The sequence below is a fragment of the Falco biarmicus genome, chromosome 18 (assembly GCF_023638135.1).
Source record: "Falco biarmicus isolate bFalBia1 chromosome 18, bFalBia1.pri, whole genome shotgun sequence".
Taxonomy (NCBI): domain Eukaryota; kingdom Metazoa; phylum Chordata; class Aves; order Falconiformes; family Falconidae; genus Falco; species Falco biarmicus.
In genome coordinates this window covers 465,969-481,718 of record NC_079305.1, presented here as the reverse complement: position 1 = coordinate 481,718, position 15,750 = coordinate 465,969, and the positions used below count along the sequence as shown (strand labels likewise).

At 64.2% G+C, this 15,750-nt stretch overlaps 2 protein-coding genes across 4 annotated transcripts; one reads left to right on the top strand and one right to left on the bottom strand.

The window, feature by feature from the left end:
- The first annotated feature begins 1,026 nt into the window (after positions 1-1,026).
- On the top strand, positions 1,027-8,165 carry AEBP1 (AE binding protein 1). Its single transcript, XM_056362863.1, is given in 24 exon segments — positions 1,027-1,279; positions 1,443-1,501; positions 1,503-1,625; positions 1,627-1,837; positions 2,096-2,167; positions 2,558-2,629; positions 2,767-2,793; positions 2,796-2,849; positions 3,185-3,271; positions 3,457-3,546; positions 4,166-4,243; positions 4,317-4,391; positions 4,478-4,587; positions 4,668-4,807; positions 4,894-4,978; positions 5,072-5,216; positions 5,311-5,399; positions 5,517-5,640; positions 5,736-5,932; positions 6,017-6,196; positions 6,275-6,617; positions 6,727-6,866; positions 6,952-7,051; positions 7,138-8,165. Coding segments are annotated over 24 exon segments (3,405 nt in total). The 3' UTR covers positions 7,689-8,165.
- POLD2 (DNA polymerase delta 2, accessory subunit) lies at positions 8,150-14,857 on the bottom strand. Of its 3 annotated transcripts, XM_056362842.1 has the most exons (11): positions 14,759-14,857; positions 13,678-13,953; positions 11,392-11,513; positions 10,393-10,516; positions 10,201-10,315; positions 9,766-9,964; positions 9,548-9,628; positions 9,009-9,166; positions 8,762-8,889; positions 8,569-8,670; positions 8,150-8,461 (listed from the first exon to the last, which is right to left on the bottom strand). In XM_056362842.1, the coding sequence occupies exons 2-11, from the start codon at positions 13,895-13,897 to the stop codon at positions 8,304-8,306; spliced, it is 1,407 nt and encodes a 468-aa protein (XP_056218817.1). In that variant the 5' UTR covers positions 13,898-13,953; positions 14,759-14,857; the 3' UTR covers positions 8,150-8,303. The 3 variants fall into 3 exon arrangements, with proteins under 3 accessions (XP_056218817.1, XP_056218816.1, XP_056218818.1); XM_056362841.1 differs by lacking the exon at positions 14,759-14,857 and having other exon boundaries at positions 13,678-14,063; XM_056362843.1 differs by lacking the exons at positions 13,678-13,953; positions 14,759-14,857 and adding an exon at positions 12,875-13,557.
- Between the last annotated feature and the right edge of the window lie 893 nt (positions 14,858-15,750).

The window sequence follows — 15,750 nt, the reverse complement described above, 5'->3', positions numbered from 1 at the left end:
TTCACGTGCGTGGTACCTCTGACACACAGGGCATCCTGCATGCTCCGTGTGTAGTGCATGTGCAGGGAGCCCGTGGGCAGCCTCCCACACGTGTGCAGGGACTCGTGTGCAGTGTGTGTCTTGTGTGCAGTGCGTGTCCCACGTGCAGGTTCTCATGTGCAGTGTGTCACACTGCGTGTCCCATGTGCAGGTTCTCACATGCAGTGCATGCAGTGCATGTCCCGTGTGCAGTGCGTGTGTGGTGTGACAGTGTGCTGTGGGGTTCCCATGTGTGGTGCATGCAGTGTTGTGTAGGCAGTGTATCCGCGCAGTGCTGTACGTGTGCAACGCTGCAGTGCCAGGGCAGCGTGTGTGCATGTGTGCACATACAAGGCTGCAGTGCCAGCGCCTGTACCAGCATTGGTGCCGGTGCCAGGGCGGTTCACCACATGTGGTGCCAGCATTGGTGCTCACACAGTGCTGATGCTGTGCACGGTGCCAGTGCTGTGCCAACGCCAGTGAGTGCTGGTGCTGGCACAGTGCTGGTCCCTGCACGGTGCCAGTGCCCTGTAATCCAGATCCCACGCAGCACCAGTGCAGCAGTGGGCCCAAGCCAGCGTGGGGCCCTAGGCAGTGCCAGTGCTGTGCAGTGCCACTGCAGTGTGGGCTCCCCATGCAGTGCTGGTGACAGTGCGGCGTCCCAGTGCAGTCCCAGTGCCAGTGCAATGCCACTCCTGTGCAGTGCCGGTGCCGGGGTCCAGCAGGTCCCATGCTGGAGCCGTGCAGTGCCAGTCCCACGCAGTGCTGCGCAGTGCCGGTGCCAGACCCATGCAGTGCCGGTGCCGGTGCCAGTGCCGTGCAGTGCCAGTGTTGGTGCCGAACGGGTCCCGTGCAGTGCCGTGCAGTGCCGGTGCCGGTGCCGAGCGGGTCCCGTGCGGAGCCGCCGCAGCTCGGTGCCGCCCCCGGCTGCTGCGCCCGCCCCCAGCCCGCCCGCCCCGGCTGTTCGGGGCCGGGGCCGGGGCCGGGGCCGGTGTGGCGGACGCGGCGATGGGGCTGGCGGGGCCGCCCCGCTCCTGCCTCCTGCTGGCGGCCGCGCTGCTGCCGCTGCTGCCGCCCGGGGCCGCCCCGGGCCCCGCCGCGCCGCCCGCGCTCACCGACGCCGAGATCGAGGCGTTCCTGAGGGGCTTCCTCGGGCCCGGCCAGCTCGGCGGGGACGGCGACGGCGCCGGGGACGGGGACGCGGATGGCACCGACTCGGCCTTCGGCACCGACCTGAGCATCGGCACCGGCACCGGCACCGGCACCGGCACCGGCACCGGCATCGGCACCGGTGAGCGAGCAGCACCGGCACGGCGGGTCGGGGCTGCCCCGGCCCCGGGCACTGCCGGGGTCCCGCGGGGCCCCCCCAGCCCGGCCCGGCCGCCCCTCACCCCGCGGCGGGGCGGCGCCCCCCTCCCCCCCAGGCTCCCCGCGGCCGCTGCTGGAGCCCGAGAAACCCAAGAAGGGGAAGAAGGAAAAAAAACCCCAAACCCACCAAGAAGCCCAAGGAGAGACCCCGGGGCTCCAAGAAGGAGAAGGACAAGGACTCGGGCAAGGACAAACCCCCCAAGAAGTCCAAGGAGAAGCCCCCGAAAGGCTCCGAAAAACCCCCCAAAAGGCTCCAAAAAGCCCAAGGAGAAGCCACCCAAGGCCACCAAAAAGCCCTCCGGCAAGAAGCCACCGGAGCCACTGACCACCCCTGCTGAGCCCCCCCCCACCCCACAGCCCCCACGGGGCAAGGGCGATGTGGTTACGCGCCAGTTCCCGGAGCAGCCTTCGCCCTACGAGGAAGGGGAGGAGGAGGATGGAGGTGGCCGAGGTGAGTCTTGGGGACCCCCATTTTGTCACCAGCCGGGCTGGGGTGGGGGTTCTTGGCACACCACGGGGTCACCCCATGTCCCGCTTGCCTCCCTGGTGGCCCCCGGCGGCTGGCTGGGCTTTGTCCCGCTGGGGTCCCCCCCACACCCCCACCAGCCTTCCTCCCCGATGGGATTTTCTTTCCTGTGTGGAGCTGCCAGGGGCCAGGCTGGGGGGCAGGGGGGGCACCACCAGCCCCTCAGTCTGTCCCTGTTCCCAGGGGAGCTGGAGGAGCTGCCGAGTGAGCCCTGGGAGCCGGGCCGGGAGGACTGGCACCCCGAGCCCAAGCCTGGTGAGTCCCCAGGGCCACCTCTCGGTGTCTTGGGGCCACCTCCCTGCTCCCTGGTGCCACCTCCCTGCTCCCTGGTGCCACCTCCCTGCATCCCGATGTCACCTCCCTGCACCCCGATGTCACCTCCCTGCACCCCAGAGCCACCTCCCTGCATCCCAGAGCCACTTTCCTCTACCCCAGGGCCACCTCCCTCCACCCCAAGGCCACCTCCCTGAGTCCCAGTGTCACCTCCCTGCACCTTGGGGCCACCTCCCTATTTCCAGGTGCCGACCCATCGCAACCCAGTGCCACCTCCCTGAACTGCAGGGCCACCTCCCTGCACCCCGGGGCCACCCCCTGCACCTCAGTGTGACCCCCTGTGCCCCTTCCCCACGTGCCCCCTCCCTGCAGAGGTCCCTGAGGAGCAGGAGCCACCGACCCTGGACTACAACGAGCAGCTGGAGCGGGAGGACTACGAGGACTGTACGGTGCTGGGGTGCGGGGGGGGGGGGTCCTCCAGGGTCCCCTGGCCTGCTGGGAGGGACGGAGGGTGCATCCGTCACCCCCCACCACCACCTTGCACCCCCAAAGCCAGTGCCACCCCCCTGTTCTGTCCCCAGTCGAGTACATCCGCCGGCAGCAGAAACCAAGCCCCCCAGCAGGAAGAAAACAGAAAGAGTCTGGCCCCAGCCCGAGGAGCCACGTAAGTGGGGGGATGGGGGGACCAAGGGGGGGCTGGCACCACTAGGGGTGGAGTTGGGGGGACAAGCCTCAGCCTTGGGGAGCATCATTTTGGGGCAGCCTGGAGCTGGGGTGGGCACAGGGACTGCGTAAGGGGTGCAGGGTACCCCACAGGGGTGGGGGGATCTCTTGGGGGCACGGGGACCCCGTGGGGATATAGAGGGGTCCTGCGGGGCCATGCAGAACCCCTAGGGACACAGGGATTCCACAGAAGCATGGGGAACCCCCAGGGTACACCCACTCCCCCCACCATCCCCAGCATGGCCCCTTTCACCCTTCCCAGTGAAGCCAGAGGAGCCACCCCCCGCCGCCACCCCCACCGCCCGTCCTGGTGACCCGAAGGGGACTACGGGGAGGGCTTTGAGCAACCTGACTATGACGACCGTGAGTGCTGAGCAGGGGGGGAGCCTGGGGCATCCCAGGACCCCCATCCCTGGGGAGCTCTGCCTGGCCCCATGGGTAGCGATCTCCCTCCCTGTGCCCTGCTGGCCTCCAACCAGTGGCATCCACCCCCGCCCCCCTGGCCCTAAAGGGGTGTCCCAGCCCCCCTCGCCATTTGCACCCTGCAGTGGCATACGGGCTACCCCCCCCGCCGAAGCCCAGGAAACACCCAGAGAAAGAGGACGAGATGGAGACGGACAAGGAGAAACACAAACCCTGTGAGAGATGGGCAGGGGATGGGTGCTGGGGTGTGGTGGCATGTCCTCATGCCGGGTGGCACATCCCAGCTGGGGGCAGCACATCCCTAGAGTCAGTGGCACATCCACAGGGTGGCTGGCATGTCTCTGAGTTGGGTGGCACATCCCTAGGGTCAGTGGCATGTCCCTGGGGTAGGTGACATGTCCCTCGGGTGGGTGGCATGTCCCTGGGATGGTTGTCACATCCACAGTGCGGTTGGCATGTCCCTGGGGTGGGTGCACAATCCCTGTGGTGGTTGGCACATCCTTGGGGGTGGGTGACATGTCCCTGGGGTGGGTGGCACATCCCTGTGGTGGTTGGCACATCCTTGGGGGGTGGGTGACATGTCCTTGGGGTGGGTGGCACTTCCCTGTGGTGGTTGGCACATCCTTGGGGGTGGGTGACATGTCCTTGGGGTGGGTGGCACTTCCCTGTGGTGGTTGGCACATCCTTGGGGGTGGGTGACATGTCCTTGGGGTGGGTGGCACATCCCTGTGGTGGTTGGCACATCCTTGGGGGTGGGTGACATGTCCTTGGGGTGGGTGGCACTTCCCTGGGGCATCTGGCACGTCCCCAGGATAGTTGGCACGTCCCCAACAGGGAAGCCGAAGAAAGGTGGCAGCAGCAAGGAGGAGGAGGAAGACCCTTGGGTGGAGGAGAAGGGCCGGGACCGCAAAGGTGGGTGCCAGCGACCTGTCCCCTCACCCCCGGACCCTGGGCTCTGTCTCCCCTCACCACGCCTCTTTTCCAGGAAAACCCAAAAAAACAGGGGGGAAGAAGTGGGAGCCGGATGAAGATGAATGGGCCCCTCCGGAGGAGAAGACAAGTGAGTGTCCCCGTTCCTGGGGGGGAAGCAGGCACCCCACTGCGGGGGATGCCCACTGCCTTCCCCCCCACCTCCACTGTCCCCAGGATGTCCCCCCATCGGGCTGGAGTCCCACCGCATCGAGGATGACCAGATCCTGGCCTCCTCCATGCTGCGCCATGGGCTGGGCGCACAACGCGGGCGCCTCAACATGCAGGTGAGGGTCACCCAACTTGTGCTCGCCCCCTGTGCCAGCGGACCCCCCCACCCACCTCCGCCTCGCTGCCCCCACCCCAGGCAGGCACCAACGAGGACGATTTCTTTGACGGGGCTTGGTGTGCCGAGGACGACAGCCGGGCGCACTGGATCGAGGTGGACACCCGCCGCACCACCAAGTTCACTGGCGTCATCACCCAGGGCCGCGACTCCCAGATCCAGTATGGGGCTGGGGCCGGACCCGGGGACAGGGGGTGGGGCAGTGGCTCAGGATCCCCCCTCCCAACCTGTCCCCTTCCTTCTGCAGCGAGGACTTTGTCACCAGCTTCTATGTGGGCTTCAGCAACGACAGCCAGAACTGGGTGATGTACACCAACGGCTACGAGGAGATGGTACGTACAGGACACCAACACGGGCTGGTTGAGGGGGGTGGGGATGGTAGGGACCCTCCTCCCACCCTGGCTACATCTCGCCCCCCTCGGCAGATGTTTTACGGCAACGTGGACAAGGACACACCAGTGCTGACCGAGTTCCCCGACCCGATGGTGGCCCGTTATATCCGCATCTACCCCCAGACGTGGAACGGCAGCCTCTGTCTGCGCCTCGAGGTCCTGGGCTGCCCCCTCTCCAGTAAGAGCCACCCCAAAGCAGTGGCTGGGGGGGTGGTTGCGGGGCGGTGGCATCTCTCTACACCTGCCACACCATGTCCCTGTCCCCTCCACAGCCATCAGCAGCTACTACACCCAACAGAATGAGGTGACCTCCACGGACAACCTGGACTTCCGCCACCACACCTACAAGGACATGAGGCAGGTGAGCACCCCTGTGGGGCAGGCACCTCTGTGGGGCAGGCACCTCCGTGGGGTGGACACCTCCATAGGGGGTGGGCTCAGCCCCCCGAGCACTGCCCCCCATCACCTCCCCCCCCAGCTAATGAAGGTGGTGAACGAGGAGTGTCCCACCATCACCCGCATCTACAACATCGGCAAGAGCTCACGGGGGCTGAAGATCTACGCCATGGAGATCTCCGACAACCCGGGTGAACACGAGACGGGTGAGGATGGGAGGTGTGTGGGGAGCAGGCGGCATGCCCCTGGTGCAGGCGGGGGTGGGGGCAGCACGCCGACCCTGCCCGCGCCCTGCCCACAGGTGAGCCCGAGTTCAGGTACACGGCGGGGCTGCACGGGAACGAGGTGCTGGGCCGGGAGCTGCTGCTCCTGCTGATGCAGTTCCTGTGCAAGGAGTACCATGACGGCAACCCCCGCGTGCGGAGCTTGGTGACCGAAACCCGCATCCACCTCGTGCCTTCCCTCAACCCCGACGGCTATGAGCTGGCCCACGAGGCGGTAAGGGGATGGTGGGACAGGGGATGGGACAGCGGCACGGGGGGATGCAGCCCCCCGGCTCACCGCTGCCCGGGCTGCCCACAGGGCTCCGAGCTGGGCAACTGGGCGCTGGGCCACTGGACGGAGGAGGGCTACGATCTCTTTGAGAACTTCCCCGACTTGGCTTCAGCACTGTGGGCGGCCGAGGAGAGGAAGCTGGTGCCCCACAAGTTCCCCAACCATCACATCCCCATCCCAGAGCACTACCTGGCCGAGGATGCCACGGTGAGCCACGGCACAGGGCACGGTGCTGAGGCGGTGCTGGGGAGGTGCTGTCTCACTCTGCTGTGCCCGCATTGGCAGGTGGCTGTGGAGACACGGGCTGTCATGGCATGGATGGACAAGAACCCCTTCGTGCTGGGAGCCAACCTGCAGGGCGGGGAGAAGCTGGTGTCCTACCCCTTCGACACGGCCCGGCCCCTCAGCGAGACACCAGCGGCCGCCCCTCGCTCTCCGGATGACTATGAGGACGACAACCCCGAGCTGCAGGAGACACCTGACCACGCCATCTTCCGCTGGCTCGCCATCTCCTACGCCTCGGCCCACCTCACCATGACCGAGACCTTCCGCGGGGGCTGCCATACGCAGGACATGACCAATGCCATGGGCATTGTGCAGGGTGCCAAGTGGCACCCCCGGGCTGGCAGTAAGTGGGGGGAGCACGCCGTACAGCGTCGGCTTGCCTGCCCCATGCTCCTGCCACATGAAGGCGTGAGCAACCAGCTGGGTGGGCACTTAAGCTGTTTTTCCTGCAGGCATGAATGACTTCAGCTACCTACACACCAACTGCCTGGAGCTCTCCATCTACCTGGGCTGTGACAAGTTCCCCCACGAGAGTGAGCTGCAGCAGGAATGGGAGAACAACAAGGAGTCGCTGCTCACCTTTATGGAGCAGGTGTGTGCGGGGACGAGCGGGGCAGGGAAGCGGCAGCTGCCCTGCCTGCCCCACTCAGCTCCTCCCGTCACCTTTCCTCGTGTAGGTCCATCGGGGCATCAAGGGCTTGGTGACGGACCAGCAGGGAGAACCCATCGCCAATGCCACCATCGTCGTGGGGGGCATCAACCACAACATCAAGACAGGTAGGGTGCCAGGCAGCGTGCTGGGCAGGGTGCTGGCAGCACCGTGCTGCCTCCATCACCCCACTGCCCCCCCTTGCTGTCCGCAGCCAGCGGCGGGGACTACTGGCGCATCCTGAACCCGGGTGAGTATCGCGTTGTGGCTCGGGCCGAGGGCTACAACCCCAGTGTCAAGACCTGCAGCGTCTTCTACGACATCGGAGCTACCCAGTGCAACTTTGTCCTGTCCCGTTCCAACTGGAAACGCATCCGGGAGATCATGGCCATGAATGGCAACCGGCCCATCCGCCGCATCGTACCTGGCCGCCCCATGACGCCCCGTGAACGCATGCGCCTGCGTATGCGCCTCCGGCACCGCATGAGGCTCCGGCAGCAGATGAGGCTGCGGCGCCTCAATGCCACCACAGCTGCCAGCGGTCCCACGGCTCCACCACCCACCACGACCCTGCCCTTCCCCCTCAGCAGCACTGCCTACACGCCCTGGAGCCAGGAGCCACCCACAGCTGGCACCTGGGAGATGGAAACCGAAACAGAGGTGGTCACCGAGCTGGTGACAGAGACAGAGGCCTGGGAGCTGGGCACAGGGACGGCGCAGCCCTTCACCACGGCCGAGACCTACACCGTGAACTTTGGTGACTAGGAGGTGCTCATCCTCTTGCTCCTGCCTGAAGCCAAGGCTGGATGCTCACAGCCCGTTTGGTTTCACCTGCCACAGGCTCTGGCATCTGCTTCTAAAGTCTTCCTCGAGCCCCGGGCAGCCTGCTCTGGGTGGGCTCCAGCTCCTCCACTCATGCTGCTTCCTAGGACTGCAGGGCACGCCACCCCGATGCTTGCCCCAAACGCTGGGCAGCCGCGGAGCGTCTCTCTTGCTGGGCTCCAGAGCCAGGCAGGAAAGGACACGCTGCCCTGTCCCTCGGGGCTGGGCAGTGCCAGCCCTTGCCTGGCAAGGGAGAGGGTGAGGCCAGCCCCAGCCCTCGCCCCGTCCCCACCTCCCAGCGCAGCAGGGTCGGCAGGGGTGGTTCCGTTCTCCAGGGCAGGGCCCGCACGGAGGCAGGCACAGCCCCTTGTCCCCTCCACACAATTTTCTGTTACACAAATAAATCGAGTTATATTGGTACGAGCTTCTCTTCTCTCCTGTGCCCCCGGCAGCCACAGGCCAGCCCTCCCAGGACAGATGGGAATAACACAAAGGCGGTGGGCGCCAGGACCCTCTGAAGGGCCAGAGGTTTACCGAGTCCATGCCCTGCCTGCTCAGTCAGTGCCCAACCTCCATGTCCCCATCATCGTCCTCGGCCCCGAAGCCGGAGAAGCTGATGGGCTGGCAGCTGAGGTTGCACAGGTTGACGAGGCAGGCGGTCTGCGTGGTGCTGAAGGCAGGCACTGTCACCAGCAGGACCTGCTGCCCATCCTCCCCTGCAAAGACAGGCGGGTGTCAGGGAGATAAGCCCCGGGTCAGCACCCCGGTGTGGGGTCCCAGGCCCAAGCGAGGATGGGGGGGTGCTGCAGGCCGTGGGACTCACCTTTGAGCAGCTTGGACTGGAAGTGGGGAGCGTTGCCACAGAAGTAGACGTGAGGGCACTCAGTGAGGATGAAAGGGTCGGATTTGTAGAAGGGGTAGCAGCCTGGGAGGGATGGAAATTAGGAGGGGAACCTGCACCCCTTCGGAGGGCAAACATCTCCCCAGCCTCAGCAGCCACCCAGCCCTTGCCTTACCCAGGGTGTCTGGGGCTGTGGGGCTGATGTGTCCCGCCCGCAGCGTCCACTCCAGGATCTCTAGGTAGTCATCCATGCTGCTGTATTTGAAGATGTCGCTGACATTTTGTCCTGATGTCCCCAAAAACCTGTAATATTTTGGGGGAAGGAAGGGGAGATTCAGATGGCTGTCCTAACCGTGACTTGCCCCGTGGTCCCACGCCACCAGCAGCTGTCACAGAGCTGGTGGCGCACCAGGCTTTTCTACCTGACACCGTCCACATCAGCCTGGTAGGGGTTGGTGACCAGCCGGAGAGTGGAGTAGGCGCTGGCGAGGGGCAGCATGCAGTGATGCAGTGGCTGCTGGGGCAGCGTATAGTTGGTGGGGTCAAACTCGCCGGGCATCACATCCACAGGCACAGAGGTCTGCAGGCAGAGCGGGGATTAACGGGGATGACCAAACGACCCTCCTTCGAAGGGGCTCAAAGCAAAGCCCTGGCTGGAACCTGCTGCCAGCTCTGCCTGGTTTGGCTCCTGCCACTTCCCCATAGGAAGCCCCACTTGGCTTCACCACAGAGACCAGATGCTGGGAGAGGGATGTGAAGCTGAGCTGTGTGCTGCCTCCCCTTCCCACCGCGCGCCCGCACGGCACCATGTGTGGTGCTCGAAGGGAAGCTGGGGCTGGGGTATTTACTACCCCACACCCTGGGTTGCTGGCAGTGTTGCTTCTGTGGCTTGGGAGCCAGGCTCCCTCTCCCAGAGGGTACTCAATGCCCCAGCCAACCCTTTCCTGCTCCAAGCACTCACGCAAAGCTGCAGCAGGATCTCATCCAGCATCTTCACAGCCTCCACACTTGCCGCCTGGGTCTTCTTGGTCAAGTACTTCGCCTGGGTCAGCAGGGAGACAGTGAGGGAACAACCCTGTGCTCCCCCCAGTCCCTCTCTCTCCACCTCAGCGGGACCCCTGGTGCCAGCCTAGGCCCCAGAGAGCATTGCTGAGGTTGAAGACCCCTTCCCCGCCGTACCTTGTTGATGGTGTCCCGGCTCTGCGTGTTTTGGCTCAGCAGGTTCCCTGCCAGGATGACGCGGGAGATCTGTGCGGCACAGCTCTGCTCACCCTCGGCGCCCAGCTGCCCCGTCACCACGTCCACCAGCAGCTGCGTGCTCAGCAGGGACTCGCCACTCCCACTGCCCAGCCCCAGCCCCGACACCAGCAGGACAAACCTAGACGGAGAGGCTCGGGCAGCATGCCGTGCTCCCTGCCCACGTGGCAACATCAGGGCTGTCCACACCAAGGGGCTTCAGAGAGCCAGGGGTGGGGGGAATGAGCCCCTATTCACGCCCTCTCCTGGCACCAGGCACCTACTTCGATGGGCACGTGGGGCACACAGTTCCCAGGGCGCGGGGATACGGCAGGGGACACGGTGCCAGCCCCACTCCTGTCACGGCAGGAGACTCACCGGTCTGAGCTGGGGCCTTTCCAGCGCAGTGGCTGGGGCAGGTCGGCGAAGCAGTGATCCTCCACTAGGAACTTGCCGTCGTCCTGCTCGGAGCCATACACAGCAAAGATGGTCCCTATGGCAGAGAGTGGGTGGTCAGTCCCTGGGCCTGCCCCGTGACGGGGCTCCCACCAAGGAGCCATCATCCCCTACCTGTCACCAGCCTCTGCACCTCGACGGCTCCTTCCAGCTTGATCCGCTGCAGCTCATCCTCGAGGATGAGCTCGTCAGTGGGATGGATGTACTTGGGCAGGGCTGGTGGAGGTACCAGGTTGTGCTGCAGGTGGGACAGGGCATGCTGTGATGGCCTCAGCGAGGACAAGCTGCTCTAAAGGGCCCTTCCCAACCCCAGCCAAACCCTGCTCGTGGAAACCAGAGGGTGGGCGAGTGACTCACAGGAGCTGCTGGCGCGGCCCCCCACTGCTGGCCAGGCCAACGCCCCCACTCCCGCTTTGAAGGCGGCGCTTTGGAGGCTCCAGCAGCTCTCGGCACTGCTCGCCAGCTGCACGCCACCCAGATGAGCTGGTTTTGTTTAACACTTCCCCACAGCGCCCTGGCGAAGCAAACATGCGTGCTGCTTCCCGGCCAAGGAGGAAGCGGCTCAGCCAGGCGGCGGGAGACAGCGCTTTGGCTCGCCTCGGGAAACATGTTTGCAATCACCGCCCAAGCAAGCGCTCCGCTTTCTTTGAACCCTGCCTGGCGGTGCTAACCCCATGCCGCGATAGGCAGGCTCCAAACTTCCCAACACGCTCCCCATGAGCCGGCTGGGAGCAGATGGGCCTCTGGCACCGCACAGGGATGGCAGAGCTTCCCTAGATGCCCCCCTCATCCTCCTCCCCTGCAGTAGGGAAAGGGGGTTTACTCTGCTAACCCCACTGGATCCAAACCCTCCAAGGGCAGGAAAAGCAACACCAAGCAGGCATACACAAGATGCAGGCTGACACAAAGAGTGGTGGCGTCTCAGGACGAGGTAGGCACAGAGATTATACACCAGCTCCCCAGGTCGAAGCCCTGGCAGTTCCCACTTGCTCAGCCACAGCGAGCACAAGGGAAGCAATGGGAAGCTGGCCAAGGCCCTGATAAGTGTTGGCACATCCCCCAGAGCTGTGCGGAGGAGGGGCACGCCATGGGAGGGCATGCTCCCACCATTACCTCCTCGCTGATCTCCTGCAGGATGGAGGGCTGCAGCTGCATCGCCTTGAAGAGCGTCCCCACCACACAGCACTTCTCGCCTGCCTGCAGCTCGCAGAGCTTCCTCAGCACTATGCCATTCCCTGCAGAGAGAAACGGGGCTCAGCTTGGGGACAGCTGCAAGGGCAGGCAAGGCTCACGGCTGGCTGGGACCAGCTGAAATGGCCTGAACATTGAGGCCAGCAAGAGGCAGAGGGGGAATGTTGCAAAGCCTCTTGCTTTTCCTCGAGGCAGAGCCAAATCCACATGTGTAGGCCAGATGGGGCCAACAGAGCAGAACCAGAGCGCCAGCACTGCCTGCAGGCATTTCCTCTGCATCAAGATGGGGGAATGCTGGGTCATGCTGGGGTCCAGGAGACTCACAGCTACCAGCCAGGCCAGCATCCTGCTGGGCCACAGGTCCAGCTCTGCCTGGGAAGGGAGGGTGCACAGGTCTGGGATTGTCCTGCCTGGGCACAGAGCCGCTACTCTTGCCCTTGGCCTTGAGGGGCTGGTGTTCCTGCTCCTCAGCCCGGAGACAACCCAAACATCCCACTCAGAGCTGACAGGCAGGAGAGATCATTCACCGTTCCCAAGATCCTGCGCCCGGGACCCCCATTGCAACCAGGCATGTGAGAAGATCCCAGCACAAAGACAAGCTGCTGCAGGGTTTCCTTTGTTGGAAAGGCACAAACAGATCCCTGGGCTGTAGCCAGGGATCCACAGGAACATACAGGCTGGGGGAAACAGTACGTGCCTCAGGAGGTGCAAAGAGCATTGCAGCCCCAGCGCTTTATCACCCTTGTGGCTGGGGAGCATTTGCAGACAGCAAAAAATGCATCTCCCTCACCTCAGGCTAAGCCCAAGACTACTCATCTCACCCACAAGGGCCTAGCAACACTTCAGCCCCATCCTTTACATGTCTGTAGGGCCTTTATTTCTCCCTTTAAATCAGCCCGTGAAGAAGCCCATCCATCCTGAGCCTCAAGCCTTGGAGGGAGGAGGACTGGCTGCTGGGCTGCACTGGCGCTGCAAGAACTGCCGGGCTCCTCTCCCAGAACAACACTGCCAAAGCCCATTGCTGCGCCACCTCCTCCATCAGCTCATCCCTTCGGGCTGCAGGCAGTGAGGTGATATTTTCCCCCTCAAAATCTCCCTTTGCTCATCACATGCTGCTGAATGTGACTCCTGTCTGGTGGAAGGCACCCTGCTGTGATCACAGGCACTCTGGCCTCAGTGGAGCTGGAAACACAGGTTTATCAATCCCAGGAATGCAAACACTCAGAGTCAGAAAAAACAATCCAGTTTTAGTTTCTTATTCTTGGCTCTAACCCCCCAAGTGTGTGTGTTTAGGGGGTGGAGGGCTGCGCTCTCCAGATTTTGCCTGCAGGCACTTCTCCCTGTGAGACAAACCCCAGAAATCTCATCCCATCACATGACTCTGGGAAATGGGGCTTTACAAAACCTCTGGTTCCCGTCACCATCAGCAAAATCCAGGGTTACAGTGCAGGGAGGCCAGCCAAGGAACGACATCCACTGCGGAACCAGCACAGCCTGGCGCAGGCTTTCCTTCCTCTCAGCTCTGAGCAGCCCACAGGGCTGGGGAGAGAAAGAAAAACAAGCGGCTGGCCCGAAAACCTCCATAGAAGGGCAAAGCCGAAAGCTTGGCTGGCCTGAGAGAATGAAATTCAATAACAGACTTTTACCACGCTCGGGGAGCCATGCGCTGCGCCGAGGCCTGCCAGAAAGCTCAGCCATGGTGCTCTGGCAGCAGCAAGGCAGTTGCTTCATCCAGTGCTGCCGTTACACTTTCAGATGGAAACTCTAGCATGAGGATCCCAGCCGCTAACCACCAACGCAGCCCCGCCAGGCAAGGAAACAGCCCCCCCGGAGCAACTGACGCTTCTACCAACCTCTGCACCCCACTTCCTGGCCAGGGTGCTCGCCAGCCCCCCACCTCCAGAAACCTCACGCATAACGCTTGCTCATGATAGCAGTGTGGAAGCTTTGTCCTGGCCTGGTGAGCAAAAAAAGTGTTTTCCTTGCACAGCTGATGTCTAAAGGTGCTTTTAGAAATGTTGAGACACTGTCTAGCAGACAAACCATCCCCAAAAAAACAGCCATGGGTTGGTTATTAGACACCTAATGTGTGCATGAGCTTAGGAACTGCTGAAAAATCACCAAGGAGCTTCCAGCAGGTGCCACATCGGCCACACAGCTTTGTCCTCTTTTCCCAAGGTCGGGGGGCTACTCCCCAAACCAACTCACCCCATTTCTGTCGTGCCCGCTCCTCCAGGATGGGCCGCATCTTGATGAGGCGCACGGCATAGATGTGAGCATACTGGTGGCTGAAGCTGCGCTCGCCCAGACGGAAGGGCTGGGAGCAGTCGGTGTACGCTGAGACTGGCACCCTGGCAAAGGTGGAGGCCTCGGTGGAGGGGGGGGCCAGTAATCCCTGTGCTGTGGGGGCCGCCTGTTCCGAAAACATGGTGGGTGCCAGGTTGGGGCAGCAGGGATGGGCACGGGAGGGCTTTAATGGTGGGTCTGGAAAGCAAACGGGCAAATTAAGGATCCCAGAAAACTGAGGTCAGCACGTGACAAGGCCCCAGGCTCGGCATCCCCTGGCCATCACTGACATCCCGGGACACCACAAATCCCTCCCTAGAAGCAGCCCCCACACCCCCAAACTGATCACCCCCCTCCTCAAGACACAGACGAGGTCTAGGCCCACACCCCCCAGACACTGCACCCCCTCCTTTCTCCCCCCCCCCCCCCCCCCAATACCAGGGCACCCCCAAACTCATCCCAGTGTCACAAAGTCCTAGGAATCCCCTCAAATCACCCCCCATCAACAGGACACCTAAAGCCCCCCCAGAACACACCCTGGCCACCGGACCACCCCAGGATGTCTCCCCCAACCACCCCCTGGCACCAAGAGGCTTGCGCAGCCCCCGAACACCCTGGCAGCAGGGCCCATCCCAGGACGCCCCCTAAACACACCCCCGGCACAAAGACCCCTCCTGGACACAGCGACCCGGCCCCAAAACACCTCCTGTCACCAGCACCCCCTCGAGGACAGCACACCCCCCAAGAACACCCCGGCTCCAGACCCCCCACACCCCCCTGCAGCCAACAGGGCCCTATAGGGTCCCCCCATGACTCCCGGGGAGGCCGAAGGGGCCGCCCCGCGCCAGGGCCCCTCAGACCCCCCCGCCAGGGACACCCAGGAGGCGACAGCCCCCCCGGCCCCCCCCGCCTGGAGAGTCCCCCCGCGCCCCCCGAGCGGGGCAGACCCAGCGCCCCCGGTGTCAGCGCCCCCCCGGACCCCCCCCGGCCGCAGGTCACGTACGGGGTCAGGGGTCACAGGTCGGGGGACGCCGCCAGGCCGGCACCGCGGGCCCGCCATGGGGGGGGGAAAGGCGCGAACGCCGCCACTGCCGGAAGTCGCGTGGCCGCAGGTCGGAAGTGACGTCACGGAGGCGGGTCGCCTGGGAAACCGCTGGCGGCGGCGCCGACTCGAGGCCGTTCCTGTGGAAATTGGGGAGGGGGGCGGGGAACGGTGGCCCACCGGGACCCTACAGAGCCCGGGGAGGAGGGGGGGCACCAGGGGTTGGGGTCCCTCTGGGGCACACAGGACCTCAGGGGTGGGCCCAGGGTCTTGGGGAGGGGGCCGGGCACGTGGGGACCTCAGGGACAGGGGTCTGCTGGGGACACGCAAGGATCCTGGGGAACCCAGGGACAGGGTGTGTGCAGGGATGACCTGTGGGGATCTTGGGGCTGGGGTCCACATGGCGCATGTGGGGATCACGGGGCTGTGGTTGTACGGGACCAGGCAGATGGGGACGGTGGGGACAGGGTCTCTGGGGGAGCTGGGGCTGGGGGCTGTGTCACCCTGTCCTTGAATCCCCATGGGCGGCAGAGCTGGACCTCCTGGTCACCCACTGCCCCCAAGGGGCCGGTTGCCCCCCTCATGCAGGGACATGCGAGCGCACAGGGTGGGCAGAGGCCAGCACAGGGGACCGTGATGGTGACAGTGACAGCCAGGGGAGATGCCTCACCTCCTCTGCAGGGAACCCTCCGCACGCCTGGGTGGCCTCGGCTGTCACAGTCCCCTCACTTGGCACTGTCACCCACTTGGCACTGTCACTGCCTACACGCTTGGCACCGTCACTGCCCCGTGCCTGGGATCAACATCACTGTCCCTGATGTGGCATCACCAACTGTCCCACACTTGGCTCCATCATGTTCCCCCTCGCTGGCACCGTCACTGCCCCAACTTGGCATCACGGCCCCGGGGAGACACTAAAATCGGGAGTGAACCCCCTAACACCAGCGTAGCCC

Bases quoted from the DNA above. Each gene is read 5' to 3' on its own strand.
- POLD2 (XM_056362842.1), bottom strand. From the start codon at position 13,897: ATGTTTTCGGAACAGGCGGCCCCCACAGCACAGGGATTACTGGCCCCC. The intron at 8,890-9,008 runs GTAGAAAAGCCT...AAAATATTACAG, and splicing joins GCTGATGTGGACGGTGTCAG to GTTTTTGGGGACATCAGGAC. The intron at 8,462-8,568 runs GTGAGTCCCACG...CTGTCTTTGCAG, and splicing joins CCAGTCCAAGCTGCTCAAAG to GGGAGGATGGGCAGCAGGTC.